The sequence below is a fragment of the Perognathus longimembris genome, chromosome 2 (assembly GCF_023159225.1).
Source record: "Perognathus longimembris pacificus isolate PPM17 chromosome 2, ASM2315922v1, whole genome shotgun sequence".
Lineage (NCBI taxonomy): Eukaryota > Metazoa > Chordata > Mammalia > Rodentia > Heteromyidae > Perognathus > Perognathus longimembris.
This window is the reverse complement of record NC_063162.1, coordinates 49,298,028-49,324,988: the sequence shown is the minus strand read 5'-3', so window position 1 is coordinate 49,324,988 and position 26,961 is coordinate 49,298,028. Positions and strand designations below refer to the sequence as shown.

General features: G+C 39.2%; 1 protein-coding gene across 2 annotated transcripts in view; it reads right to left on the bottom strand.

Moving 5' to 3' along the window:
- Positions 1-26,961, bottom strand: part of Adk (adenosine kinase) — a 420,812-nt gene that overhangs the window by 19,376 nt on the left and 374,475 nt on the right. For both annotated transcript variants that reach the window (XM_048339095.1, XM_048339096.1), the window contains exon 10: positions 14,167-14,253. In XM_048339095.1, the coding sequence (XP_048195052.1) occupies positions 14,167-14,253 (87 nt within the window). The remainder of the gene's footprint in view (positions 1-14,166; positions 14,254-26,961) is intronic.

The window sequence follows — 26,961 nt, the reverse complement described above, 5'->3', positions numbered from 1 at the left end:
AGAGAGGGAGGGGGGGAGAAAGAGAGAAGAGAGAGAGAGAATGTTGAGATCTTGGTGCTACACATCCTTATCCAGAGATGTCACATATACAAACTCACGAAGTCAGTAAAGAGATAAGAAAGAAGTTTTCCATGATACAGAGACCTGGAGGATCAAAGTTTGAAATGAGCCAGGAAAGAAAATTCAGACTGCACTGCTAATTAGCAAAAAGGCCAGACTGGAATGTAGAGTACCAGCCGCAAGCAAGAATGGCAAGAGAGAGCATAGGTCCAGTATTAGCACCCCTCCCCCTAAAAAGATCTTAAGCCAGGAGCTATGATGTGATCTTTGCATTCAGGTGGTCGAGATAGAAGGATTTAGTGGTCAAGATCTGGCAAATAAAGTTGAGACCCTGTCTCAAACTAAACAAAATAAAATACCTTCATATTCACTTAAAAGAAAACTCTTCCCAAACAAAATGGACTGTTGAAAAGCACATGCATTATTTACGCATGTCAAACTCATCCATTCCAGTGCTTGCTGAGCTTATTCATTCTGCTGTATGTCTGCTGTCTTCAGAAAGCTACTGGATTCACGTCAGACTGTTGGCTTTCTCTTTGGATTTTGTTCCAGTCCTTGAGGATGAGGTGCAGTGATATAATTATGTGCTTTCTTGATTGCTATAGTACTGTGATTTCTCTGCTGCCTCCATCCCTGCCTCACTACAGCTCATTCATTCAAGTTATCAATGCTCTCTATACATGAGTAATATCAAACTTCACATTGTACTGTGGTGACAAGTTAATTACATAGTTATTAAAAGATAATGCAGGAGTAGTAACACAAGTTATCATGTAATTACCATTGTTCTTAAAGGCATTTCCATGTAATTAAAGGAAACCTGATATAATACTTTACCAAGCAATAGTATGGAACTCTGTATTCCTTGCCTTCCTTTTCACACACAAAAAATTGCTTTTGAGTCCTTTTGGGATCAATTCCATTTTCAATCCTTTGTGTACTTTCCATGTGTCTTAGTTATCTACCCTTTAGTGATGATTTGCATGCTCTCTTAAGCTGGCCTGCTGGAACTTCTTCCCTCTGTATCAATAGTCACCAAATGATGAAGTAAACACACTGGTACTATTTTTAAATGCATAAACGGTTTAGGAAAGGGACTTAGATACAAATTAAAAACAACCTAAATTCTCAATTTACAGGACTTAAGCTATACCACGCCTTTCTATTTATATTACAGGCATGAGCCACTGGGGGCTGGCTTATTTTTATTATGTATGTATGTATACATGTATGTATGTATGTATGTATGTATGTATGTATGTATGTATGTATGTCAGTCAGTCTTGGGGCTTGAACTCAGTGCCTGGGCACTGACTCTGAGCTTCTTTTTGCTCAAGGCTAGCACTCTACCACTAGAGCCACAGTGCCACTTCCAGCTTTTTCTGTGTATGTGGTACTAAGGAATTGAACCCAGGGCTTCATGCATGCTAGGTGAGCACACTATCACTAAGCCACATTCCCAGCTCCTTTATTTTTTTATTTCAAACTATTTCCACTGTGGAGATAGATTGCCTTAAGTTAGGTATTCTGATCAAATGCAATTTCAGAGTGCTTGTTTCTGAGCAAGGAAGAATTTGTCCAAGGTTATACCACTGCCAGTTAAATTAACACGAGAATAGAGTAACTTTTTCTTCTTGAGGCACTGCTTTTCTTTCTATTTTAAAATATTACTGGGGCTGGGAATATGGCGTAGTGGGAAAGTGCTCGCCTTGTATACATGAAGCCGTGGGTTCGATTCCTCAGCACCACATATATAGAAAAAGCCGGAAGTGGCGCTGTGGCTCAAGTGGTAGAGTGCTAGACTTGAGCAAAAAGAAGCCAGGGTCAGTGCTCAGGCCCTGAGTTCAAGCCCCAGGACTGGCCAAACAAAACAAAACAAAACAAAAACCAATAAAATATTATTAAGTAGCTGTACAAAGAGGTTGCAATTCTATGTCAGGTTATGAGTATAATGAGTCTTGATCAATGCCACCTCTTCTTTGATTCTCCCTTGTTTCCCCTTCCCATCCCTATTCTCAAGTTATCTGGTTAAATTTTTACATTTGTTTTTTGCCAGTCCTGGGGCTTGGACTCAGGGCCTGAGCACTGTACCTGGCTTCTTTTTGCTCAAGGGTAGCACTCTGCCAACTTGAGCACTTCTGGCTTTTTCTATATATGTGGCTCTGAGGAATTGAACCTAGGGCTTCATGTATACAAGGCAAGCACTCTTAGCACTAGGCCATATTCCCAGCCCAACTTTTACATAATGTACATCAAATATTATTACATTTACTCACCCTTCCCATCTCTATTCATGTACCCTCACTAATGTCCCCCACCTCCCAAACATGTTTCCATTTCCTGGTATTCATTTTGTTAAGCAGTTCAGGAGTTACACCATTGAACTCATCCCCTGAGCATAATGTACTACTACCTTTTGGTCAGTTTGTTGTGTATATATGCACAGAACACTGTATATGTTATTATGTTTGTATTTTAGATCTAGCTTCCACATATGAGAGAAAACATGCACCGTTTTTCTCTCTGAACATGATGTATTTCACTTAACATAAATTTTTCATCAGATGCAGACGGCTCATGCCTATAATCCTAGCTACTCAAGAGGCTGAGATTAGAAGATCACAGTTCAAAGCCTGCCTGGGCAGAAAAAGTATGTGACACTCTTATCTCCAATAAAGTACTCAGAAAAAGTTGGAAGTGGAGCTGTGGCTCAAATAGTAGAGTGCTAGTTTTTGAGCAAAAGAAGGTCAGGGCTGGGCACTGGTGGCTCATGCCTATAATCCTAGCTACTCAGGAGGCCAAGATACTCTCTCTCCAATAAATTACTCAGAAAAATTAGGAAGTGGTGCTACGGCTCAAGTGGTAGAGCACTAGCATTGAACAAAAGAAGCTCAGGGACAGCGTCCAGGCCATATGCATGCACACATGTACGTGCGCGTGCGTGCACACATACAATTTTTTTCTAGGTCCATCCATTTCTCTGCAAATGACATAATATTATTCTTTCTGATAGATGAGTAAAACTCCATTGTCTATATGCACTACATTTTATTGATCCACTAATACACTGTAGTGCATCTGGGCTGATTCCATAACTTGGTTATCATGAATAGTGCAGCTATGAAGATGGATGTGCTAGTATCTTTACTGTATCCTGACTTGTAATATTCCAAGTAGATGCCCAAGAGTGGTATGGCTGGATAATAGGGTAGTTCTTTGCTCACTTTCTTTGAGGAACCTCCAAATTGCTTTCCAGAATAGTTGCACTAGTTTACATTCTCACCAACAATATAACAGTTTTCTCTCAGGAGGCTGAGCAGAAAGTAAAGATAGGCCAGGAAGCTGACTGTGAAGCTGGGAAAGGCAGATGTGCATGGCAGCTAGGTAATATTACTGAGTGAAGCATTGGCACGAAGATCCATAATGCTCTAGAAATGACTTGGAGCTAGAATTGCCAATTGGCTCTACCCTTGTGACAACTTGTGAAGTTTTAGCTCTTGTTGGATATTCCACTGAGATTCCTCCTGTAACAAGTAGCACCTAATGAATCCTTACTGTGGGTTAGCAACTATACTTGATATAAACATTACATTATTTAACTTTCCCAAATGAGGTAGGTACTTATTATCTTCACTTTTATAGATGAGAAGACAGAAGCTTAGACATGTTAAGTAATTTGTACATAGTTCCTGTCAATTATTTTTGTGTTATTTAGCTGAATACTTGAGACTGGATTATTGAAAAAGAATGGAAATTTTGTGTTGCTTAATAAAGTAAATGAGAAGTTCAAGCTCAAGGCACTGGCACTCTGGTGTCTGGTGAGGAGGGCCTTATTACCATGTCTTTATATGGTAAAAGATAGAAGGAAGCAAGAAAAGCACAAGCCAAATCTTGTATCAAGCCTTAATGGCTGTAAAGCCCATTAATTAGGGAGGAACCCTGAAAGTCTACTCAGCTCTTAAATACTCCTACCTCTTAATTTCATCACAATGGCAAGCAAGCATCCTCACCTAGTTATCATTCTCTAGAAAACTGGAACAGAATGAAATACTGGATTGTGGGGATTTTGAAGTGTACATAAAAAAAAGATATGGTGGGCTAGGAATGTGGCTTAGTGGTAGAGTGCTTGCCTAGCATGCATGAGGCCCTGGGTTCCATTCTTCAGTACCACTTAAACAGAAAAAGCTGGAAATGGCACTGTGGCTCAAGGGGTAGAGTGCTAGGCCTTGAGCAAAAAGAAGCCAGGGACAGTGCTCAGACCCTAAGTACCAAACCCCAGGACTGGCCAAAAAAAAAAAAAAAAAAAAAAAAAAGGTAACATTGCAGTTTAAATCCCTAGCTTTTTCTTTCTCATCTGTCTTTGAATATTTTAACACAGAAGATCTAAATACAACAGTGAAAAGCCAGTATCCTCCTCTATCTTTTGAAATTTATATATATTTACATAATACATTTTATACACAAAATATATAAATACATATTAAATAAATATATAAAATGAGGTTGTCCCCCCCTTCCCCCAGTCCTGGGGCATGGACTCAGGTCCTGAGCACTGACAGTCCCTGGCTTCTTTGTACTCAAGGCGTACCACTTGAGCCACAGTGCTACTTCTGGCCTTCTGTTTATGTGGTGCCGAGGAATCGAACCCAGGGCTTCATGCATGCTAGGCAAGCACTCTACCTGTAAGCCACATTCCCAGCCCGTGGTATCCCTTTCATATAACAAAATTTAACATGCTTACTTCATGGCAGAGATTTACCTCTGGGAAGAACGTGAATTAGAACTATATGTCCTGATAAACACATGACAGCATTCCAAAGAGAAAGAATCTTTCCAAACATCTTTTGCTATCTTTTTGACAGGTAAAGTTTGTTTCCCTAGGCTTTAGAACTGGTCAGTTCCCAGAGATCATAATGTTTTATTAGTCATTTAGGCAGGCTGACGCAGTAATGCAAGAAAGACATGAGAGGTTACTGTAAAAGCACTGAATAAATTATTGTAGGAATGGGAAGACACATTAAATATAGTGGTCAAACTTATTTTTAATAAATTTTCATTTTATGTTCATTATCATCAGTGAGTGATTTTTTTTTTCTCAACCATGATGTTTTTCTGGCCAGTTGCAAGAGGAAGGTAGAGTGCTTATATGAAAACCTTTCATCAAGTTCAATGCTTAACAAAGCTTCTACTGAAGATATGCAAGTCTGCACTCAGAAGCATCATCTCTTGGTTTGCATTAAGTTTTATTATTAAGATTCCAACTAAAAGCAAACTAGAGCACTGTAGAATCCTATCTAATGAAAGTATTTAGAAAACAAAAGTGGCACTGATATGTCTAGGTCACATAAGTATAGTAAAGATGCTAACAATTTTTTCCCCTACAAAGGCATATTTTAAGTTACTTAAAATTACTTTATTGTTTAAAGCTGATTTTTTCCCCAGAGAACATGCACTTCTTCTGCTGGTGTGAACATGGCTCACTCTCTCTCTTGTGCTCCTTATGGCTGTCTCTACTGGTAGCATAATTATTAGAATGAGAAAAAGTCTAAAAACCGTTAGCCATTAAATTCATATATTTAACAAGTCACAACCTGGAAATGTTGCTCTACCTGAAAACACTGTTAACAGTGCTCAGCTATTATTGCTAGGGGAAAGTTTTAATAAAAGCTAATTAAGCTAGAAAATCCCCATGTGGGTAACTGATTTTAGGGGCTAAATTTCTGGTACTTCTAATTATTCTCTGATGGCTTTACTTAGGGTTTCACAAGCATGACAGATGACAATGAAAAATAGCTGTGAAATTCATCCATTCTGACACTGTGCTAAGCATCAGCTTCTCCCTCTCCAAGTAAAATCAATACTCTGTTTGAGTAAACACGTTTACAGCTTTATTAGGATGTCTTGCTTGTTCTGTAACAGCTACTTGAAGCTGTGGTAACAAATCGACTCAACTCAGTTAAACCTAGAGAGCTGGGTAAGAGGCCCATCGATAAGGTTGTTATAAAAATAAACTGCAGGAGATCAGAAAGCTGGAGCAAACAGTCTGGCAAATGTCAATATTTTCCCTTAGAGAGGATGACAAAAACAGTGAGATCATGTGGAAAGTCTTTTTTCCTTCCTTAAAAATGTTTCTGCTTTCAATTGGATAAAGCATTTCTACTTTCTATACACAGCTCTTCTGAATGAAATTTTCACTTCTTAATTCCCATGTGAATCTGGAAGAGGAAGTTGATATAAATACTTGGCATTTTTTCATACCACTTCAGATTCTTTATTTTCCTTACTATTTAGAGACATAATTTGGACTTCACTGACTTTATAAGATGACCTTATCTTATTTATCTGGTATGCTTGTGGCAGTTTAGTCTTACTTGCTTTTATTAGTGGAACAAAACTTTTGTCCTCCACATTTGGGAGGTCATTTCAATGGAATGCTTTATCTTGCAATAGCTGTGAGAATGATGTTACACCTTCAAAATTAGGCCATTTATGTCTTTGTATTTAACAAGAGCAAATAGCTTTGGCTTTACACAGGCTGGACAACCTGCTGAGTAGTAGTAGGTCATGTAACCAGCCTGCTACCTATTTGGAGCGAGAGTCCACCATGGCTACAACAGCTCCACCAAACAAGGACTCATAAGCTCCCATTTAGATGTCTGCAGGTTGCTCAAAGAACTAACATCTGGCAGGAAATTCCCACTTCAATTTGGCTAGCTTAGACTAGCCAGATGTGACAAAGTAATGGTTTCCCCCTTGCTGAAAAGTGCTCTGATGTAAATTTTTCTATATCCGTGCAGTGTAGTTAGCACAGTTTTGTTCTGTTTTGACTTCTCATTGACTACCACCACCAACCAGTCCTTAATCTCACAAAGTAACTTGTGGCCCGTATGTAAGGAAGCACAGACTTACTATCTGGGAAAAGTAACGCAATAAACATTAAATTCTGAAATCACCGAAAAAGCTACAGTGCCTGGCACAGTAAGGTCTGACCTAGCAGGTATTTGCATAATGGAAACCAAAGCTTAAGTGGTGTCAGATGGTGCAGTGGCTGACTGTACAGGAAGTCAACTCAGAGCAAAAGCTCCTAGATGACAGCTCGGCACAACACAACTTCTAACATAAAGCACACAGCTGAGAGGTAATGTCTGTAATCATGCTTATAATAGCCATGAGAGTAACTGGTGCCTATTGGTTTATGGGTGAGGATAACTTACTATCTCTTTGTGGTAGCTGCAAATGGAATCTTGCTTTAGTTCTACTAACTTGGAATGCTTTAGTTCTATTAATTTGCATTAAAAAAAGCCTCAAACCCTTCCATTTCAGAATGCCCACTGGGGCAAGATAGGGATATGTAGATGTTTTTGGGCATGGACAGGGGCCCGGTGTCAATCCCAGCACCAAGCACAGAACAAGAATTTTGATGGAATAAGATATCATAAGCTGCGAGGCTATAGTGGAGCCCTTCATTCACAAACATGGTAACTAAATACACACTTTTTTTTTTTTTTTTTTGCCAGTCCTGGGGCTTGGACTCAGGGTCTGCGCACTGTCCCTGGCTTCTCCTTGCTCAAGGCTAGCACTCTGCCACTTGAGCCACAGCGCCACTTCTGGCCATTTTCTGTATATGTGGTGCTGGGGAATTGAACCCAAGGCCTCATGTATACAAGGCAAGCACTCTTGCCACTAGGCCATATCCCCAGCCCAATACACACATTTTTGGGTAGTGGAGATTGAATCTAGGGCTTTTGCTCATGCTGTACTCCTAGTCCCTCTTCTCTTTTTAGGCAGCACTGGGGTTTGAACTTAAGGCTTTGAGGTTACTATGTGGTGCTATCACTTGAACCATTCATCTAGCTCTTTTTGCTTTTGGTATACATTCTCACATCTATGCTGAGGCCACCCTGAACCTTGATACTCACATTTATTTTCTTCATAGTTGAGATGACAGGTGTTACCAAGATGCCCAGCTTTACTTGTTGATATGGAGATCTTGTTATTTATTTATTGGCCTGGACTGTCTTTGAACCATGATATTTCCAATCTCAGCTTCATGAGTAGCAAGGACTACAGGCATGAGCCACTATGCTCAGCTTAGCAAGCCCCAGTTCTGGGGCTTGAACTCACAGCCTGAGCACTGTCCCTGGCTTCTTTTTGCTCTACCACTTGAGCCATAGCACCACTTCCATCCAGCCTTTTCTGTTTATGTGGTGCTGAGGAATCGAATCCAGGGCTTCATGCATGCTAAGCAAGCACTGTACTGCTAAGCAAGATTCCCATCCCTGTACAAATTTTTTTTTAACCCAAATTCTTTTCTAAACAGGAATTAGAAAATTAAATTAATATTCTTTCTAATTAGACTGGAAGTGGGGTAATTATTTACAAAGTGATTGCTTCATGGCCTTAATGGTCATTTATATGTCATAGGTAATCTTTTGTAGGACAATATATTTCCTCTACTAACACTCTGCTAATTTTGAAAGGTGCTCAAAGGCAGCAGGTACTTTACTAGCACCTAAAATAAATGTTCTAAGCTATAAATGGCTCTTAGCTATGCTTAATGAAGGTTTTTAATCTGAACAATGTTGATCCTCAGAAGAGGTCTTTAGTCTTTTACCTGAGAGTTGTATATGTTTATGTAGCTGGACACAATCTGCCAGAACTCACTGTCACTCTAATGGTAATGTGTAGGTTCATTCTAAACATGTATAGTTCCCATAAAGCATATGACTATATTCTGTTTGATTAACATAGGCTGGATTTACAGCACAGGGGCAACATATTGATTAGGCTCCTTTCATGTTATTTGTTATGATTTTTCTTCTTAGTTTCATTTACTAGGAAGACACAGACGAAGAGATTTTACCGGGAACAATGACAGTGCCTGTCACAAAATGTTCTCTGTGTTGCTATTTGTTACTATGGCAGTGACAAAGAGGGTTCCAAATGAAAAGGCAGACCTGCTGTGACAAAGCACAGCAGGACAACAGAAGAAATTTTCTCCTGACCTGGGAAATTAGGAAATCATACTTAGAGATTATAGACCTGTCTGTACTTCAAAAGGTACAATCCCAGCACTTGGGTCTGAGGGAAGAATGTGAAGAGAGTTCCATTGGTGACAAATAAAGAGCAAAGGTGACAAAGTGCTTACGATCTCCAAGCAGAACAAGGAAGAATGCTTGTCAGGGCAAGAGGGATTTGTCACTGTCACTAGAGCCTTGTGATTGAACTAGTAATTTAATTCATGTCTATTTGGGGTACCCACTTAAAATTATCCATGAATATCCACGATAGATTTGTACGCCCGTAAGTGGCTAAAACTAACTCAGGACACTCTTGTATTGAGCTATGTGAGTAGCATGTGGTGGCTGGAGCCAAGCTTTATCTATTTCTTTTTTAAAATTAATTTGTGCCGGTCTGGGGGCTTGAATTCAGAGTCTGGGTGCTGTCACTGAGCTGCTGTGTTTAAGGCTAACACTCTACCACTTCCTGCTTTTCTTGAGTTAGTGCACTGGAGATAAGCATCTCATGGACTTTCCTGCCAGGGATGGCTTTGAACCATGATCCTCAGATCTCAGCCTCCTGAATAGCTAGAATTACAGACATGAGCAACCAATGCCTAGACATGATGCTTTATCTAAAAATGAGCTATTTAGGAAAAAAATTATTATTATTCACCATAAAGTCAACTGGAATACAGATAAGCAAAGTCAGAAAAGACTGCAATACCCTTAGACCAGAAAACCTTGAAAGTTAATAAGATGAATACAGTGTTGGTCTAAAGATGGAATGTGTCAATCAGAAAGGAGAATGAAGTGGAAAAATGTAAAAAAGTAAGAGTATAGAAACTAGAAGTTTCCATATTTTCTCCATTCATGTTCAGGATAGAGTGAATGAGTGATTTAATTGTTGGAGGATTTTATTTTTGGTGGCAGTCCTGGGGCTTGAACTCAGGGTTTGAGCACTGTCCTTCAGCTTTTGTATTCAAGGCCACAAACTCTATCGAGGTCGCAGCTCCATTTCTGTTTGGTGTTTAATTGGAAATAAGAGTCTTAGGAACTTTCCTACTTGGGCTGGCTTTGAAGTGAGATCCTTAGATCTCAGCCTCTTGAGCTGGTGTAATTTTCTTTTCTTTTTTTCTTTTTTGGCCATTTCTGGGCCTTCAACTCAGGGCCTGAGCACTGTCCCTGGCTTCTTTTTGCTCAAGGTGGCTAGCACTCTGCCACTTGAACCACAGCGCCACTTATGTCCATTTTCTATATATGTGGTGCTAGGGATCGAACCCAGGGCTTCGTGTATACAAGGCAAGCACTCTTGCCACTAGGCCATATTCCCAGCCCCACTTGGTGTAATTTTCAATCCCAGTAGAAAGGCTCTTGCTATTGTACAGATGGGAGCAGGTTTACAGGTCAAAATTCCATTTTGACCAGTAGATCTTAAAAACAAAGTATTTCCAACCTAATAAGACTGTCTCTGTTGTAAGATGGCACTAGGTAGGTTAGATAAATGCCATTAAACAGCTGATTCATGTATGTTTTACTATTTGGATTTCATGTTAACCAAGCAAGTTTATAATCTGGCCTTCTTTATCTCAGTAGTGTAATAGATTCTACAACTTAATGAAGAGTTCTTGGTTCAAATTTCACCAGGGACTGCAGACTGTGTCCTTGGATTCTATTTTTTCAGTTTCTTCCCCTCTTCTTCTCTTCTTCCTTTATATAACCTGAGCTCCATAAAAACACTTTGCCTTGAAAAATCGCGGGCTGGGGATTAAGCTCAGTGGTAGGGTGCTTGACTGGCACGTGTAAGGCCCCTGGGTTCCATACCAAGTGCCAAAGCAATGCAAAGCAAAACAAACCATCCATTGTAAGACGTTAATAGAAACATTAGTTAACATATGTAAGATGATTAGCCAGTGGTATATAATATAAAGGTTATCTGCTATTACTAGATAGCTTAAGTTACACAGAATGTGTTGGATACGCCAATGAGTAACTGACAATAGGGTCTCATCTCATTGTATGACCTAGTCTTTCCAGGTCTGATGATCCTAGGAACTGAGCAGAGTAGGTTTAAAATGAGAAACTACTAATGGATACTCATTCAGGAATTACTATTGAAGTCTGCCTAGTTTCAACCCACCTTCTAATTTTTTCATTTTCTCTTGTTTTCAGACAGGATCTTGCTAGATAGCTATAGAGCCCTGGGCTGGCCTTGATCTCTTGATCTTACTTAGCCTCTAGAGTGCTGTGATTACATTGTTCATTGCGCTCAGCTTACTTTCTCCATTCTAATTTTAGCAGAGTGAAATCTAGTGGTTGTGGAGTCTGGATAAACTAGAAATGACACTGCTATAGTGAACTGTACTCTATGTGTCAAGTCTGGGCATGGCTTGCTTTTTGAAAAGCTAGAATGCTAAGAAAGTGTTAACTAAAAAATAAATGTTGCCAGGCGATGGTGGCTCATGCTTGTAAGTCTAGCTACTCAGGAGGCTGAGATCTGAAGATTGCGGTTCAAAGCCAGCTTGGGTAGTAAAGGCCATGAGACTCATCTCCAAGTAATCACAAAAAAAGCTGGAAATGGAACTATGGCTCAAGTGTTAGAAGAGCACTAGCCTCGGGTAAAAAGGAGCCCAGGGACAGTGCCCAGGCCCAGAGTTCAAGCCCCAGGACAGGCAAAACAACAACAACAAAACCAAAGGGTAACAATAGCAACAGAAATCCAAGTAAGCACGCAAACAAGAAAATATTCAAGATGGTCTGTATGTGGACTGCAAAGCCTAAGCTATCACAATCTGGCCTATCACACACATACAAAAGGTTGTTCCACAGTTTTTCCTCTTAACTAACTGTACCGCCCCCCCCCCCCAATAAATAAATTAGGCTATATAAGATTAGTGTGGGACAAAAGAGGTTTAAAATCTCCTAGTTAAAATTCCAACTGCTGGGCTGGGGATATTGCCTAGTGGCAAGAGTGCTTGCCTTATATACATGAAGCCCTGCGTTCAATTCCCCAGCACCACATATACAAAAATGGCCAGAAGTGGCGCTGTGGCTCAAGTGGCAGAGTGCTAGCCTTGAGCAAAAAGAAGCCAGGGACAGTGCTCAGGCCCTGAGTCCTAAGGCCCAGGACTGGCCAAAAAAAAAAAAGCAAAATTCCAACTGCTTTGCTAGAGATCACTTATCATTCTAATCTCTATATGAATGGTAGCTAGCTGTTTAGTATCCTAAGAATAGCCCATTTCCCCCGTGAGTGCTGGCTGGTTATAGGCAGAGTATCTACAAGGGAATCTGTTGTTGCAGGGGGAAGAAGGCCCAATCTCTTGGGCTACATGTAATGGCTAAATAGATTATTATCATATCTATGATAGCTTCATTATATGTCTTTCTGAATGTCACAGAAGTAGAATACTCACAGCTGGAAAGATTCTAAAGTATTGAGTAATTCATAAACAGGGCACAAGGGTATATACATTTTTGGAGTAAGGTTCTTGTCTAATCAGTTTCTAACCAGAAAATTCCATTGTTTCCTTGGTGTATTATTCACTACAGATTAATTCTGAATAAAATATTTTTATCTAACACTGACTTATAACTCTGAAGAGGATGGAATAGGAAAATTGACAGCCATGTAACATTACCAATTTTCAGAGGAAGGAAACCGAAAGTACAAGTCTAATGGTGAAATAGGCTGTTATTGTCTGTGTCATGAAATCTTGCCAAAGAATATAGGGCATGGAATATTCTATTTGATACCAATTCACTGAAGACTGGGGAAGGATAATTTTGGAGAAGGAAAATAAAAAAATCTATGTTGGTGAAAAGACCATTAAAATAAAAGGATACAAAGAAACCATATTAAGTTTAAACTGTCACATAAATTTAAATATTTCCCATGATTCATATTGCTCCTTCAGGGGAATTTAACCGTGTATTGCTTGATATTATGAGAAAAAAAACAATGATTAGGAGATAGCCTTTTGGGCTTTATTTCAAGTATCTAAAGCCTCCTAGAGACCAGTTTAACTACAATGAACTATAAGGAATTTAGACCCATCACAAGAAACTTTAAATCAGCTTTTAGTTCTGTCTTAGTCATCAAGCCCTGAATTTTCTAGTTGTCGTAAACTTATTTTTTATTAAGTACATTAGTGCTTGTAACTTTTCTTTTTTTGTCAGTCCTGGGCCTTGAACTCAGGGCCTGGGCACTGTCCCTGGCTGCTTTTTTCTCAAGGCTAGCACTCTGCCACTTGAGCCACAGTGCCACTTCTGGCCATTTTCTATATATGTGGTGCTGAGGAATCGAACCCACGGCTTCATGTATATGAAGCAAGTGCTTGTAACTTTTTCAAGTATAATATACACCCATTATTCTGTTAGAAACAGATGTTATAACCCAGTCCAGAGACACCATCCATAGTTATTAGCATGCTGCTTAATATTCACCACAACTTGTTTGAAGAACAACAATGTGTTAACATTAGGCCTGAAGGGCTAGGAGTATACTATCTACTGTACTTGATGCAGCTTGTTTATGCAATACTCTGACAGATACAATTAATCTTGTGAAAACGAGTAGGGTATAACAAATTATCTTTGCCAAACATATATATTTCCAGTAGTAAAGTCCCCTTGTAATACTTGTAAGTACAGAAGCAGATGAAAAGAACATTAGGGATTAATTAATAATTAATCAATTAATTTTGGTGTGCTGGTCATAGGACTAGAACTCAGGAGTTAGGATGCTGTCCCTGAGCTTTTGGGTAAAGACTAGCACTCTACTACTTGAGACACCGCTCTACTTCTGGCTTTTCTGGTGCTTAATTTGAGATAAGAGTTTTATGGACCTGACAGCCTGGGTTGGCTTCAAACCAGAGTTCTCAGAGCTCAACCTCCTGAAGAGTTAGGATTACAGGCATGAGCCACCAATACTCAGCTTATTAATTAAAAAAATACCCTTAATGTTCACTGATACGGTGGATAAAGACAAATTGAGAAACATACTTGACAGCAAAGTATCAGAGCCAGAGTACAAAATATATACAACATATTTAGTTACTTAAAAAGGAACTTAAAGGTTATGAGTAAATATGAAAGAATGAGTCTGTACCTCCAACAAATGCATCTCCAGCACCAATAGTGTCAATAATTTCTTTCTGGTCTTGATCCAGGACAGGAAAAGCAGTGACTTCATTTTCTGTAATTAGAGTAAATGAAACATAAACTGACTTCTTTTTTTCTTTCTTTCTGTTGGCCATGTGGCTTTCAGGGCTTAGGTACTGTCTCTGTGCTTTTTCACTCAAGGCTTGTACTCTGACTTTGAGCCACAGAGCCACTTCTGGTTTTCTGGTAGCTAACTGGAGATGAAGAGATAGAATCACATGGACTTTCCTGTCTAGTCTGGCTTCAAATTGCGATCCTCAGACCTCAGCCTCTTGAGTAGCTAGGATTACAGAACCTATTGTCCCTGGCCCTGACTTCTCTTTCTAATACTCAATATGCAAAATGAGCCAGCCAAGTTTGACATTCCTTCCTTATCCATTTCAAGGACAGAAGCAAGACATTAGCTCTCTATAGTGTACTTGAGCTCTTGGGAACCAAGATGCAGTCATGTACATGGAACACCTCTTTTGTTACATTTCAGGACATAGATGATGTATATGTCTTATGGGTTATACCTAGGTAATTCATACTTTACGGGTACAGTATAAGTAGTTAAACAGAAACTATGAGCTAGAGGAAGTGTTCATATGGATTGGATCAAGTGAAATCTTGGATGGAGTTACAAATACAAAGCTATAAATTTAGAAATACAAATAAGGAGTCTTGAGAGCTTTTCTACAGAAACTCGTATAATAGCACAAGTAAAATTATTACTGTTTTGTTACAAGAACATCAATGTCAAGGACTGCTGATTTTACTTGGCTTATTATAAACAAGCTCATCTTGTCAGCTGACAAAAGGGAGACAGAATGCAAGTACAATGTACACAGTACAATACAAGCAGTGGGGGGAGAGAGAGGGAGGCAGAAGGAAAGGGAGGGGAGGGGAGGGATATTTAAGTGGGCTTTATTAGAAATAATTGGAAAACGGCTGCAGTCTGATTTAAGGAAAGGTCTGTATCATAAATATTTATAAAGTAATTTAGTTTTATTACTTCCTAATATAAGTTATATTCTTAAGGGAACTAACAACTATAAAATAGAACAAATAGGCACTAAATAAAGAGAATGAGCTAAGCTAATGACACCGTTACTATTAATAATAGGGTTGAATTGTGTAATAACACAATGTGTCTATAAAATATTTTAAGTAATGTAAGAATTAATTACTAGATTTATATATTATGAAATAATTATATGTAAATGGAAAGGGAGGCACAATTAGATATAATTCTTAAAGTGTCCCATTTGAAAAAAATTTTTTTGTTTTGTTTTTTAGTACCAGTCCTGGGGTTTGAATTCATAGAGTCTGGTCAGTTTCCCTGAGTTTTGTGTTCAAAGCTACTACTCTACCACTTGAGCCACAGCTCTACTTGAAGCTTTTATGTGGTTAATTGGAGATAAGAGCCTCATAATCTTTTGTACCTAGGTTGGCTTTAAACTTCAATCCTCAGATCCAAGACTCCTGAATAGTTAGGATTACAGATGTTAGCTACCAGAGCCTGGGTGACTGGACAAATCTTTACTTATGAACTGGGCACCTGTGGCTCACACTCATAATCCTAGCTACTCAGGAGGCTGGATCTGAGGGTTGTGGTTCAAAGCCAGCCCAGGCAGGGAAGTCTGTGAGACTCTTATCTCCAGTTACATATCAGAAAACTGGAAGTGGTGCTATGGTTCAAAGTGGTAGAGCACTAGCCTTGAGCACAAAAGAAAAGGGACAATGCCCAGGCCCTGACTTCAAGCCCAATAATTTACTAAAAAAATTTTTTTAACTTACAAATAAGACTTAAGTTACACAGGAAGAGAGTATTCTGAAGCATGGCTCTTATTCTAGACAGCTGAAAACTCTAAATGATGTCTGATTTGTACTGTTCTTCTGGGTATATGTGTAGACTGCTGCTATATTTTATTCTTTTCTTTCTTTTGCCAGTCCTGGAGTTTGAACTCAGAGGGCCTGGGCACTGTTCCTGAGAAGCTTTTGCTCAAGGCTAGCGCTCTACCACTTGAGCCACTTTCCAGCTTTTTCTGTTTATGTGGTACTAAGGAATCGAACCCAGGGTTTCATGCATGCTAGGCAAGCTCTCTACTACTAAGACACATACTTAGCCCCTGCATTTTATTCCTGATTGTCAGTAAAGTCCAATTTCCTGAAATATAAAGAAGAATCTACCTATTAAAACTCAGTGGTACAGGGGGCTGGGAATATGGCTTAGTGGTATATATATATATATATACACACACACACACACACATATATCTACACACACATATATATACATATATATGCATACATACATATATATACACATATATACACTTATATAGATATATATCATAATTCAACATAGATACAGACCAGTCTCTGTTATTTTCTGCATTTAGACAACTAGGAGAACTCCTTTTCAAAACAATTGCCCTGAAAATCTGCAAGATCTTGAAATGTGTTCTGAGTCATGGAAGGTAGATTAAGTAATGTTTAATCATATTAAAATTCAATTGACCAGCATGACCTACTTCACAGCCATGCTAATTTATTATGAGCATCACCTGAAGAACATTCACTAAATCTGAAGACATACTGTGAAGCTCAACACTCTTACTCATATGATTCAATCAGATATGGATTTTTGCTTTTCTTCTTTCCAGTATTGGGGATTTAATTTCAGGCTCAGTGCTTATTCTCAACCACTTTAGCCACCCCCAGCCCCAATCCCTTTTTTGGGTTAGTTATTCTTCAGGTAGGATCTTGATTTTTGCCTGGGACTGGCCTCAGAGGCTATTTTCCTATCAATGGCCTTCCTCCCACTTGGCTGGAATGAAAACAAGTACTACTACCTGGTTTATTGTTTGAGCTGAGGGGGTACCTCACTAAAGTTTTGCCTGAGCTGGCCTTGAACCTCTCTCTCCTCCCAGTCTCTACAGGGTTTCAGGTGTGTGCCTCCACAACGTAGTTGTTGCTGTTGTTGTTGTTTGGTGTCAATTCTGGGGCTAGAATTCAGGGCCTGGGTGCAGCCCTTGAGCTTTTTGCTCAACTTGTGCTCTACCACTTCAGCCACCACTCCATTTCTAGCTTTTTAGTGTTTAATTGGAGATAAGAATCTCACAGGTTTTCCTGCTTAGATTGGCTTCAAACTGTGATCCTCAGATCTCAGCCTCCTGAATGGTTAGGATTATAGGGGTAAGCTACCAGCGCCTGGCTACGAACTCATTTTCTTAAATATTACATGAGCCTGGAGTAGCTGTGGGAAAAACAAGAAAATTTCTGCCTCAACTTTAGAAAAAATGATGCTGTTAGCTCCTACCAAGTACAGCTACTTAAGAGTTTAAGATAAATCACAGCAACTATTTTCCCAACATTTTTGTAAAGTGAAAAGAAACAGGGTGAGGAATAAGTATTATTCCTATTTTTCAGACTTGAATAGAACCACCAAATTGCCAGGCACTGGTGGCTCATGCCTGCAATCCTAGCTACTCAGGAGGCTGAGCTATAAGGATCACAGTTTGAAGCCAGCCCAGGCAGGAAAACCTGTGAGACTTATATCTCCAGTAAACTACTCAGAAAAAAACAAGATATGGCATGTGGCTCAAGTAGTAGAGCACTAGCTTTGAGAACAAAGAGGCATAGGGACAGAGCTCTGGCCCTGAGTTTAAGCCTCAGTACTGGCAAAGAACAAAAGAACGCCTCAAATCTCAAAGCTTCACCCAATCAGATGGGAAACAGGAAGATTTCAGAAAACAGCACATTTGTTTTGTGTCAGTTAAGATAAGACTCTGAGTACTTTCATCAACAAGAAATTTTAGTTTAATTATCAATGAAAAAAGACCAACTCAACACATTCTCTAAACACTTAGATAAACCAATACCTTACTCCTCACTATGATACAAAACTCATCACCTAGTCACTTAAAGGCATGTGTAGTTTAGAATGAAAACATCAAAGTCAATTATAGAGAAAAGCATAAGATTATACAAATGCCACAATATTTAACTAAAAAAGAATTCACTCCGTGCCAATTATGAATGTTTCTATAGTCCTATCTCCCGTAATTAACTGAATTTTAGCACTGTTTACACACAATCGCCTAGGAGTTAATATCCTTGAAATTTTGTTTAAAGTATTTTAAAATGCCATTTTTTTGGTCACTGTTCTGTTGATGTGCCTTCTAAACTACAGAGAAGGCATAACTGAAGAGATTCACAGCAGGTTGAAAGGCAGGAATGCCAGTGTTTTTTCTTTACTGTTTTTTTTTTTGGGGGGGGGGTGGTGCTATTCCTGGGGCTTGAACTCAGGGCCTTGGCACTGTCCCTGAGCTTTTTGTGCATTAAGGCTAGCAAGCTACCACCTGAGCCACATTGCTACATCTGGCCTTTCTGAAGTTAAATAGAGGTAAGAGTTACAGACTTTGCTGCCTAGGCTGGCTTTGAAGTACAAAATTCAGATCTCAGCCTCCTGAGTTGTTAGGATTACAGTTGTGAGCCAGTAGAGCCCATCTTCTCAACCAGGATGGCTTAGGGGCCATCAAAAGAGGCCACACCATAACCAGCACGGGCAAGTGAAGCAGAATAGTGGGAGGGGAGCACTTTACCACTTGAGCCACAGCTCCATTTCTGGCTTTTCATGGTTAATTGGAGATAAGGTTCACATCTAGGAAGTAGTTCTGTGGCTCAAAGTGGTAATGAGTTAGCCTAGAGCAAAAGAACTCTAAGACAGCACCCAGGTTCCAAGTTTAAGCTCCATGACTAATTTTCTAAAAAGCCACATGTACTTTCCTATCCAAGCTGGCTTTGAATGGCAACCTTCCAATCTCAGTCTTCAGAGTATTTAGGTTGGGGCTGGGAATATGGCCTAGTGGTAAAGTGCTCGCCTAGTATACATGAAGCCATGGGTTTGATTCCTCAGCACCACATATATAGAAAAAGCCTGAAGTGGCGCTGTGGTTCAAGTGGTAGAGTGCTAGCCTTGAGCAAAAAGAAGCCAGGGTCAGTGATCAGGCCCTGAGTTCAAGCCCCACGACTGGCAAAAACAACAACAAAACAGAGTAGTTAGGTTTACAGGTGTGAGCCACTGGTGCTTGGCTTTGGTTGTCAGTGTTTTTGCTTTATTATATGTCATTCCAGAAGCAAAACATATTATTTCTCTTTTAAAAAATATATAATTTTATTATGTTTTTATTTTTTAAATATAATTTTATTATTATTAAGGTGTTGTATAGAGGGGTTATTACTTCAAAAGTCAGGTAATCAGTACATTTCTTTTTTGGAAAATGTCACCCTTCTGTCACTTCCCCCAAGTTCTCTTTTTTTTTTTTAAGTTGTCTTTTTTTTTTTTTTGGTTTTGTTTTGTCTTTTTGCCAGTCCTGGGCCTTGAACTCAGGGCCTGAGCACTGTCCCTGGCTTCTTTTTGCTTAAGGCTAGCACTCTACCACTTGAGCCACAGCACCACTTCCGGCTTTTTCTATATATGTGGTGCTGAGGAATCGAACCCACGGCTTCATGTATACTAGGTGAGCACTTTACCACTAGGCCATATTCCCAGCCCTCTTTCTTTTCTTTTCTTTTAAAGAATAAAAGATGTTACTTGACATTATAGGAGAAGGCTTGACACTACTGGTCTAGGTAATGAATTTTTTGGATAAGACCTTAAAAATAGGTAAATGAGATTAAAGATAAAGCTCTTATACAACAAAGGAAACAGAATGAAGAGACAACCTATAGATTAGGAAAAAATATTTGCAAACTCTACATTTGATAAGAGTTTACTATCAAAATATACAAGGCACTCAAACTCATTAGCAAGGAAACAAGTGACATTATTTTAAGTGTACAAATAGACATTTCTTTTTAAAATACATACAAATAGTCAACAGACACATGAAAATTTTCAACATTACTAATCCTCACCCATTCCAAGTCAGAACTAAAACTATTACTTTTATTACTTCACATTTGTAGAATGGCTATTATCAAAAAGACCATCCAAAGGGCTGAGAACATGGCTTAGTGATAGAATGCTTGCTCCCTATAAATGAAGCCTTGAGTTCGATTCCTCAGCACCACATACATAGAAAAAGCCAGAAGTAGCACTGTGGCTCAAGTGGTAGAGTGCTAGCCTTGAGCAAAAAGAAGCTAGGGACAGTGCTCAGGCCCTGAATTCAGTTCAAGCCCCAGGACTAGAAAAAAAAAAAAAAAAAAAAGGACCATTCAAATGACATCACCAAATAATGTGGAGAAAAGAACTCATATAAACTTGGTGACCTGATAACATAGTACAGCCATTATGGAAAATAGAACATCAGTCCTACTACTGGGCCCATAGCCAAAGGAAATGAAGTCAGTATTTTCAAGATGTATGCACTCCTATGTTCACTGAAGCACTAGTAACAATTGTTATGATGTGGAATAAACCTAAGTGTTTACCAACAGATACATGGGTAAAAAAGTTGTATATACACAAAATGGAGTACTATTGAGTTGTAATTTGCAAAAATCTGGATGAAATGGAAGAACATATTAAAGCAAAATAAGCCAGGCACAGAAAGACAAGTATCACATGATCTCACCCATATGAAGAATATGAAAAAGCTGATGTCATAGAAAGATAAAAAATGGTGATTATCAGAAGCATGGGGGTTAGAAATTCCATCAGTTTCTTTCTTGGGGAATAAAAATGTTCTATAATCTATTAAGGTAATGATTGCATAGCTCTAAACATAATCAAAACCACTGGATCATATACTTTGAATGAATTATAAGGTATATGAATTACATTTTATTAAACTGTTAACAAAAAATACACTATCCAGGCTGCTCTGATTCATTTTTTTCACTTGGAGAACTTTCAGTACTGATAAAAAAGAGAATCTACTTGTTAGGTTTTATTGCTAAATAACAGTCCATTACATGGATATACTCTATTTAACCAGTCTTCTGCTGATGGGCTTTAGGTTATTTTCAATCTTATCACTGCAGACATTATTATAAAGCATTAAAGTTCTTATTTTTAAATAAACTTCAAATTTAATTATTATGCTTAAGAGCCAAGTCATAATATCCTCCCTATAGAGAATGGACAGAGGAAACTAAGTTGTATTAATGGAGTGAAATATGCCTAGGTCAAAGGACAGTGAAAAAAAAATCAGAAAACGGAAATGCTCTTCTTTTCACTAGGATATACAAACCAGGATAAGAGCAAAGACACCCTGCTCAGACTGCCCTAATAAACAGGGTAATGAAACAGATGACAAACTCTGCTAATAATAGAAATTTATAGAACAATCCTAATTGCCAAGGACTTTTGGGGAATGAAGAGCTCAGGGTTAATTTAATTTTCTGGTTAACTAAAGAAAAAGCAGAAAGTCTTCTTTTAGTTGGAATTTTTTCTAAATATATTAACATAATATATTAATATACCATGACATTCCTGCTTTAATTAGTTTAGTTTATTAAACTGCATGAAATTTTCTTTGCTAATAGAGACTCTATAGCACATCTCAGTGTCATTATCCTGAGCATCATTTTTTACTGTAGTTCCAAAGGTAGACGTGATTTGATGAATAGGAGGCTAAATGAAATGGTGGGTAGTACATTGGATTACAAGTAAAAAAGCCATGGCTTAAGTTTGCTTTTGGCTCATCTACTTTATACAATACAGATTTATTAAGAGCATAATCCTGTTAACGGTACTCCATTAAAAATTAATAGTGAGTAGTGTAGATTAAAACCGTGCTTTTTTGGGCCTACTTTCTAGTGGGGACAGGCAAGAAGCAAGTAACAAATAAGTGAATAAGATAACTGAGATGTGAATAGATGCCACAGAAAAAGCAGGAGGATGTGATGATGTGATGGGAGTAGAGCATCAAGGACAAGAAAGAGCCAAGCAAGTAAAGATCCAGGAGAGCCTCCAAATACACAGCACTGTCTTGGTGAGCTAAGTGCATGTAAGGTAAAGAAGGTCACTGGAACTACAGCATAATGAATGGGAAGGTTTAGTGGCATTTCATTCTTTGTAAAATAGTAAAACTAAAAAGATTACTCTAGGGGCTGGGGATATAGCCTAGTGGCAAGAGTGCCTGCCTCGGATACACGAGGCCCTAGGTTCGATTCCCCAGCACCACATATACAGAAAACGGCCAGAAGTGGCGCTGTGGCTCAAGTGGCAGAGTGCTAGCCTTGAGCGGGAAGAGGCCAGGGACAGTGCTCAGGCCCTGAGTCCAAGGCCCAGGACTGGCCAAAAAAAAAAAAAAAAAAAGATTACTCTAGAATTTTATACAGAATGGATTGGCATGGTGGTGGCTGGGGTTGGGCCAATGAAGCTACTTAAGTAATCTTGAGATATTCATAATGTACCTTAAACTCAGTGATTGCTTAAAAATGAAAATCTTACAAGACAATATGTTGCAAAGTAACTACAACTGGGGGGGCCGGGGAATTGGAGAGGAGGGAAGGAGGGAGAAAAATGAAGGAGGAGGCAACAAGTTTGACAAGAAATATACTCACTACATATATAACTGTAACCCCTCTCTACATTACATTGACAATAAAAATTATAATAAAAAATGAAGATAACGCTTGCTTTACCTAGTTTCTGTGACTATCATATGCATTAAGTATTAACATTATTTAAGACTTTGTCAAATATAAAACCCAATACAATTTCATAAGTTAGTCTTAGGAGCTTATTTCCTTTAATCAGGTAGCAAGTGTTTATTGAACAAGAGCTATGAGCTCTTCATACTTTGTTGGATTCTTTGGCATAAGATGAGAAACAGGAGAAATACTAAGACATGATTTGTCTTCTTAAGGCAGTTAGAACCTAAATGTAAGGAAAAATCTGGCATGTGTCATAGATTAAGGAAGCATCATACTGTAACAACTATTAGAACTTCAAAAAACATTCAAAAGAGGGAAGGAACAATAGGACTTAAGTTCATGGAGAAGACTGAACTTAAATTGGGTTTTAGAGATACAGACAAAGAAGTCCTGTGCTGGTGGCTCACACCTGTAATCCTAGCTGTTCAGGAGGCTAAGATCTGAGGATCGTGGTTGAAAACCAGCCTGGTCAGGAAAATTTGTGAGGCTCTTATCTCCAATTAACCACAGCTGGAAGTATAGCTGTTGCTCAAGTGGTAAAGAGTATGAGCCATGTTGCAAGGGGTTTATATTCCAACTTTACCTATACCCTCTGATAACCAAGTTAAATTCTGTGTCTCAATTTTTTTTTTTTTTTTTTGCCAGTCCTGGGGACTGAACTCCAGGCCTGAGCACTGTCCCTGGCTTCTTTTTGCTCAAGGCTAGCACTTTACCACTTGACCCACAGCACAACGTCTGGCTTTTTCCATATATGTGGTGCTGAGGAATCGAACCCAGGGCTTCATGTATACAAGGCAAGCACTCTACCACTAGGCCATATTCCCAGCCCTCTGTCTCAATTTTTATAGGCTTAAAAAAAGATAAGTAGGGGCTGGGGATATAGCCTAGTGGCAAGAGTGCCTGCCTCGGATACACGAGGCCCTAGGTTCGATTCCCCAGCACCACATATACAGAAAACGGCCAGAAGCGGCGCTGTGGCTCAAGTGGCGGAGTGCTAGCCTTGAGCGGGAAGAAGCCAGGGACAGTGCTCAGGCCCTGAGTCCAAGGCCCAGGACTGGCCAAAAAAAAAAAAAAAAAGATAAGTAATCATTCTTACAGGGCTTTTGTAAATTTAGTTAATATATCTAAGGCACTTAGACTATAGGAAACATTCTAATTTTTTCATTAATATATGGACAAGAATATTGAAATGAAATTTTACATATAGGGACACAGATTGTATTAAAAATTTCAACTTCTAGGGGCTGGGAATATGGCCTAGTGGCAAGAGTGCTTGCCTCCTACACATGAGGCTCTCAGTTCGATTCCCCAGCACCACATATATGGAAAATGGCCAGAAAGGGCGCTGTGGCTCAGGTGGCAGAGTGCTAGCCTTGAGCGGGAAGAAGCCAGGGAAGGTGCTCAGGCCCTGAGTCTAAGGCTCAGGACTGGCCAAAAAAAAATTTTTTTTTTTCAACTTCTGAAGACATGGCTTTGAACTTGAAGACCACTGGCTATATATTATCATTATTTATTTTATTTCATATTATTTCCAGTCCTGGGGCTTGAACTCGGGGCCTGGGAGCTTTCCCAGCTTCTTTAGCTCAAGGCTAGCACTCTACCATTTGAATCACAGTGCCACTTCTAGGTTTTTTTGAGGTAAGAGTCTCACGCCTTTCCTGTCCAGACTGGTTATGAACCACAATCCTTAGATCTCAGCCTCCTGAGTAGCTAGAATTACAGTGTGAGCCACTAGTACTTGGAAGCTATATATTATTGTTTGTGGTAAAGTCTCTTAGTTTGTTTTTTTTTCCCCTAACTTTCTATAAATGTTTTGAGTTATGTGAAACTTTTCAGTGTGGAATGTAGGAAGATAAGAGAATTAGTGCAAAAATAAGTTTTCAAAGGCAGGGAAGGATGGTGTACAGCATTTGCCTTGCAGGCATGGGGAATCGAACCCAGGGCTTCACATATATGAGGCAAGCACTCTACTACCAGGCCATATTCCCAGCCCTAAACTTTTCGTTTTAAGAGAAGGTTTCACTACATAGCACAAGGTGGTCTCTAACAAACAATCCATATTTAGCCACTGGCAGAGTCTCTAAAACTTGGTTTTGGTGGTCTTGTCTTAATCATTTAAAAATATCTCCTTAAAATTAAATAAGATAACAGGGTTTTTGAAGTCAATATGCATGTATTAAGTTTTCCTAATCCGGGTGCTGGTGGCTCATGCCTGTAATCCTAGCTACACAGGAGGCTGAGATCTAAGGATCATGGTTCAAAGCCAGCCCAGGCAGGAAAGTCTGTGAGACTCTTATCTCCAATTAACCCAAAGTGGTGCTGTGGCTGTGGTAGAGCGTAGTTCTTAGGTTTTGAACTCAGGGCCTTGCATTTTTTTGAGATAGGCTGTTGCTTTATGCCTGGGCAAGACTAGACTGTGATTATTACTATTGCTGCTTCCCTGCATTGCTGTTATGACAGGAATATGCTACTATGCCCAGTTATTGGCTGGGATAGAGTCAAGGATAGAGTCAAGTGAACATTTTTTTTGCCCAGGGCGGCCTCAAATTACAATTTACCTCCCAAGTAAATTAGGATTACAGGCTTGAGCCATGGTGCCTAGGATGAAGCTACTGTTTTTGTTGTTGTTGATGGTGGTGGTATTGGAGCTTGAACTCAAGGTCTTGTACTCACTCAGCTTGCTTGCTAGACTGGCTCTCTACCACTGATGCCACACCTCAATTCCTTGTTTTTCGGGATAATTGGACTGGCTTTGAACATCCTCTGGTCTCATCCTGTTGAGTATCTAAGATTGCAGGTAGAAGCCATGGGAGTACAGCTGAATCTGCTACTTTAATCATGGATTTTCCTTCACTAAGATTCCTTGTCTGAGCCTAGAACACAGAAAACAAAGGGGCATGATCTCCCTGATATATGACTGTTAACAAAGGGAGACAGAGAGACAGTAGAGACCAAGTCTGTGAAACCAAAAACTGATTGTCAAATAGTATTCCCCACAGGATTGGGGCAGCGACCCAACAGTATGTAACTAAAACCAAACAATTAGTCAACATATAAAGGTCAAAAATTGGGCTGGGCAAACTCCTACACCTAACAAACCAATTTGGCAAAGTAGCAGGATACAAAATCAACCCACAAAAGTCAGCAGCTTTTCTGTACACCAGCAATAGACAAACAGAAAAGGAAATTATGGAAACAATTCCATTTACAGTAGCCAAAAAAGTAATAAAGTACCTAGGGATCAACTTAACCAAGGACGTGACAGAACTATTCAATGAAAACTACAAAAATTTAATAAGGGAAATCAAAGAAGACACAAGGAGATGGAAAGACCTCCCATGCTCATGGGTAGGCAGAATCAATATAGTGAAAATGGCCATATTGCCCAAATTGTTATACAAATTCAATGCAATGCCTATCAAAATCCCAGCCATATTCTTCACTGAAATAGAGAAACCAATCCATAAATTCATATGGAACAGCAAAAAACCTAGAATAGCCAAAGCAATTCTAGGCAAAAAAAGCAGTGCAGGAGGTATCACAATACCTGACTTCAAGCTCTACTACAAGGCCATCATAACAAAAACAGCATGGTATTGGTATAAAAACAGATCGGAAGACCAATGGATTAGAACTGAAGACCCAGAAATAAAACCGCACTCTTACAGCCAACTGATATTCGACAAAGGAGCTAAAGACATACAATGGAATAAACATAGCCTCTTCAACTACTGGTGCTGGGAGAACTGGGCAGCCATATGCAGAAAACTCAAAGTAGACCCAAGCCTATCACCATGCACCAAGATCAACTCAAAATGGATCAAGGACCTCAACATCAGACCTGAATCCTTGAAACTACTGAAGGACAGAGTAGGAAAGACACTAGAACTTATAGGCACAGGAAGGAACTTCCTGAATAGAGTCCAGGGGCACAACAAATAGGAGAAAGACTCGACAAATGGGACTACTACAAATTAAAAAGTTTCTGCACAGCTAAGGACATAGCCACCAAAATAGAAAGACAGCCAACGATATGGGAAAGGATATTTACCAGCACAGCAACAGACAAAGGCCTGATATCGGTCATCTACAGAGAACTCAAAAAACTAAGCCCCTCCAAGCCCAATAGACCTATTAGGAAATGGGCAAA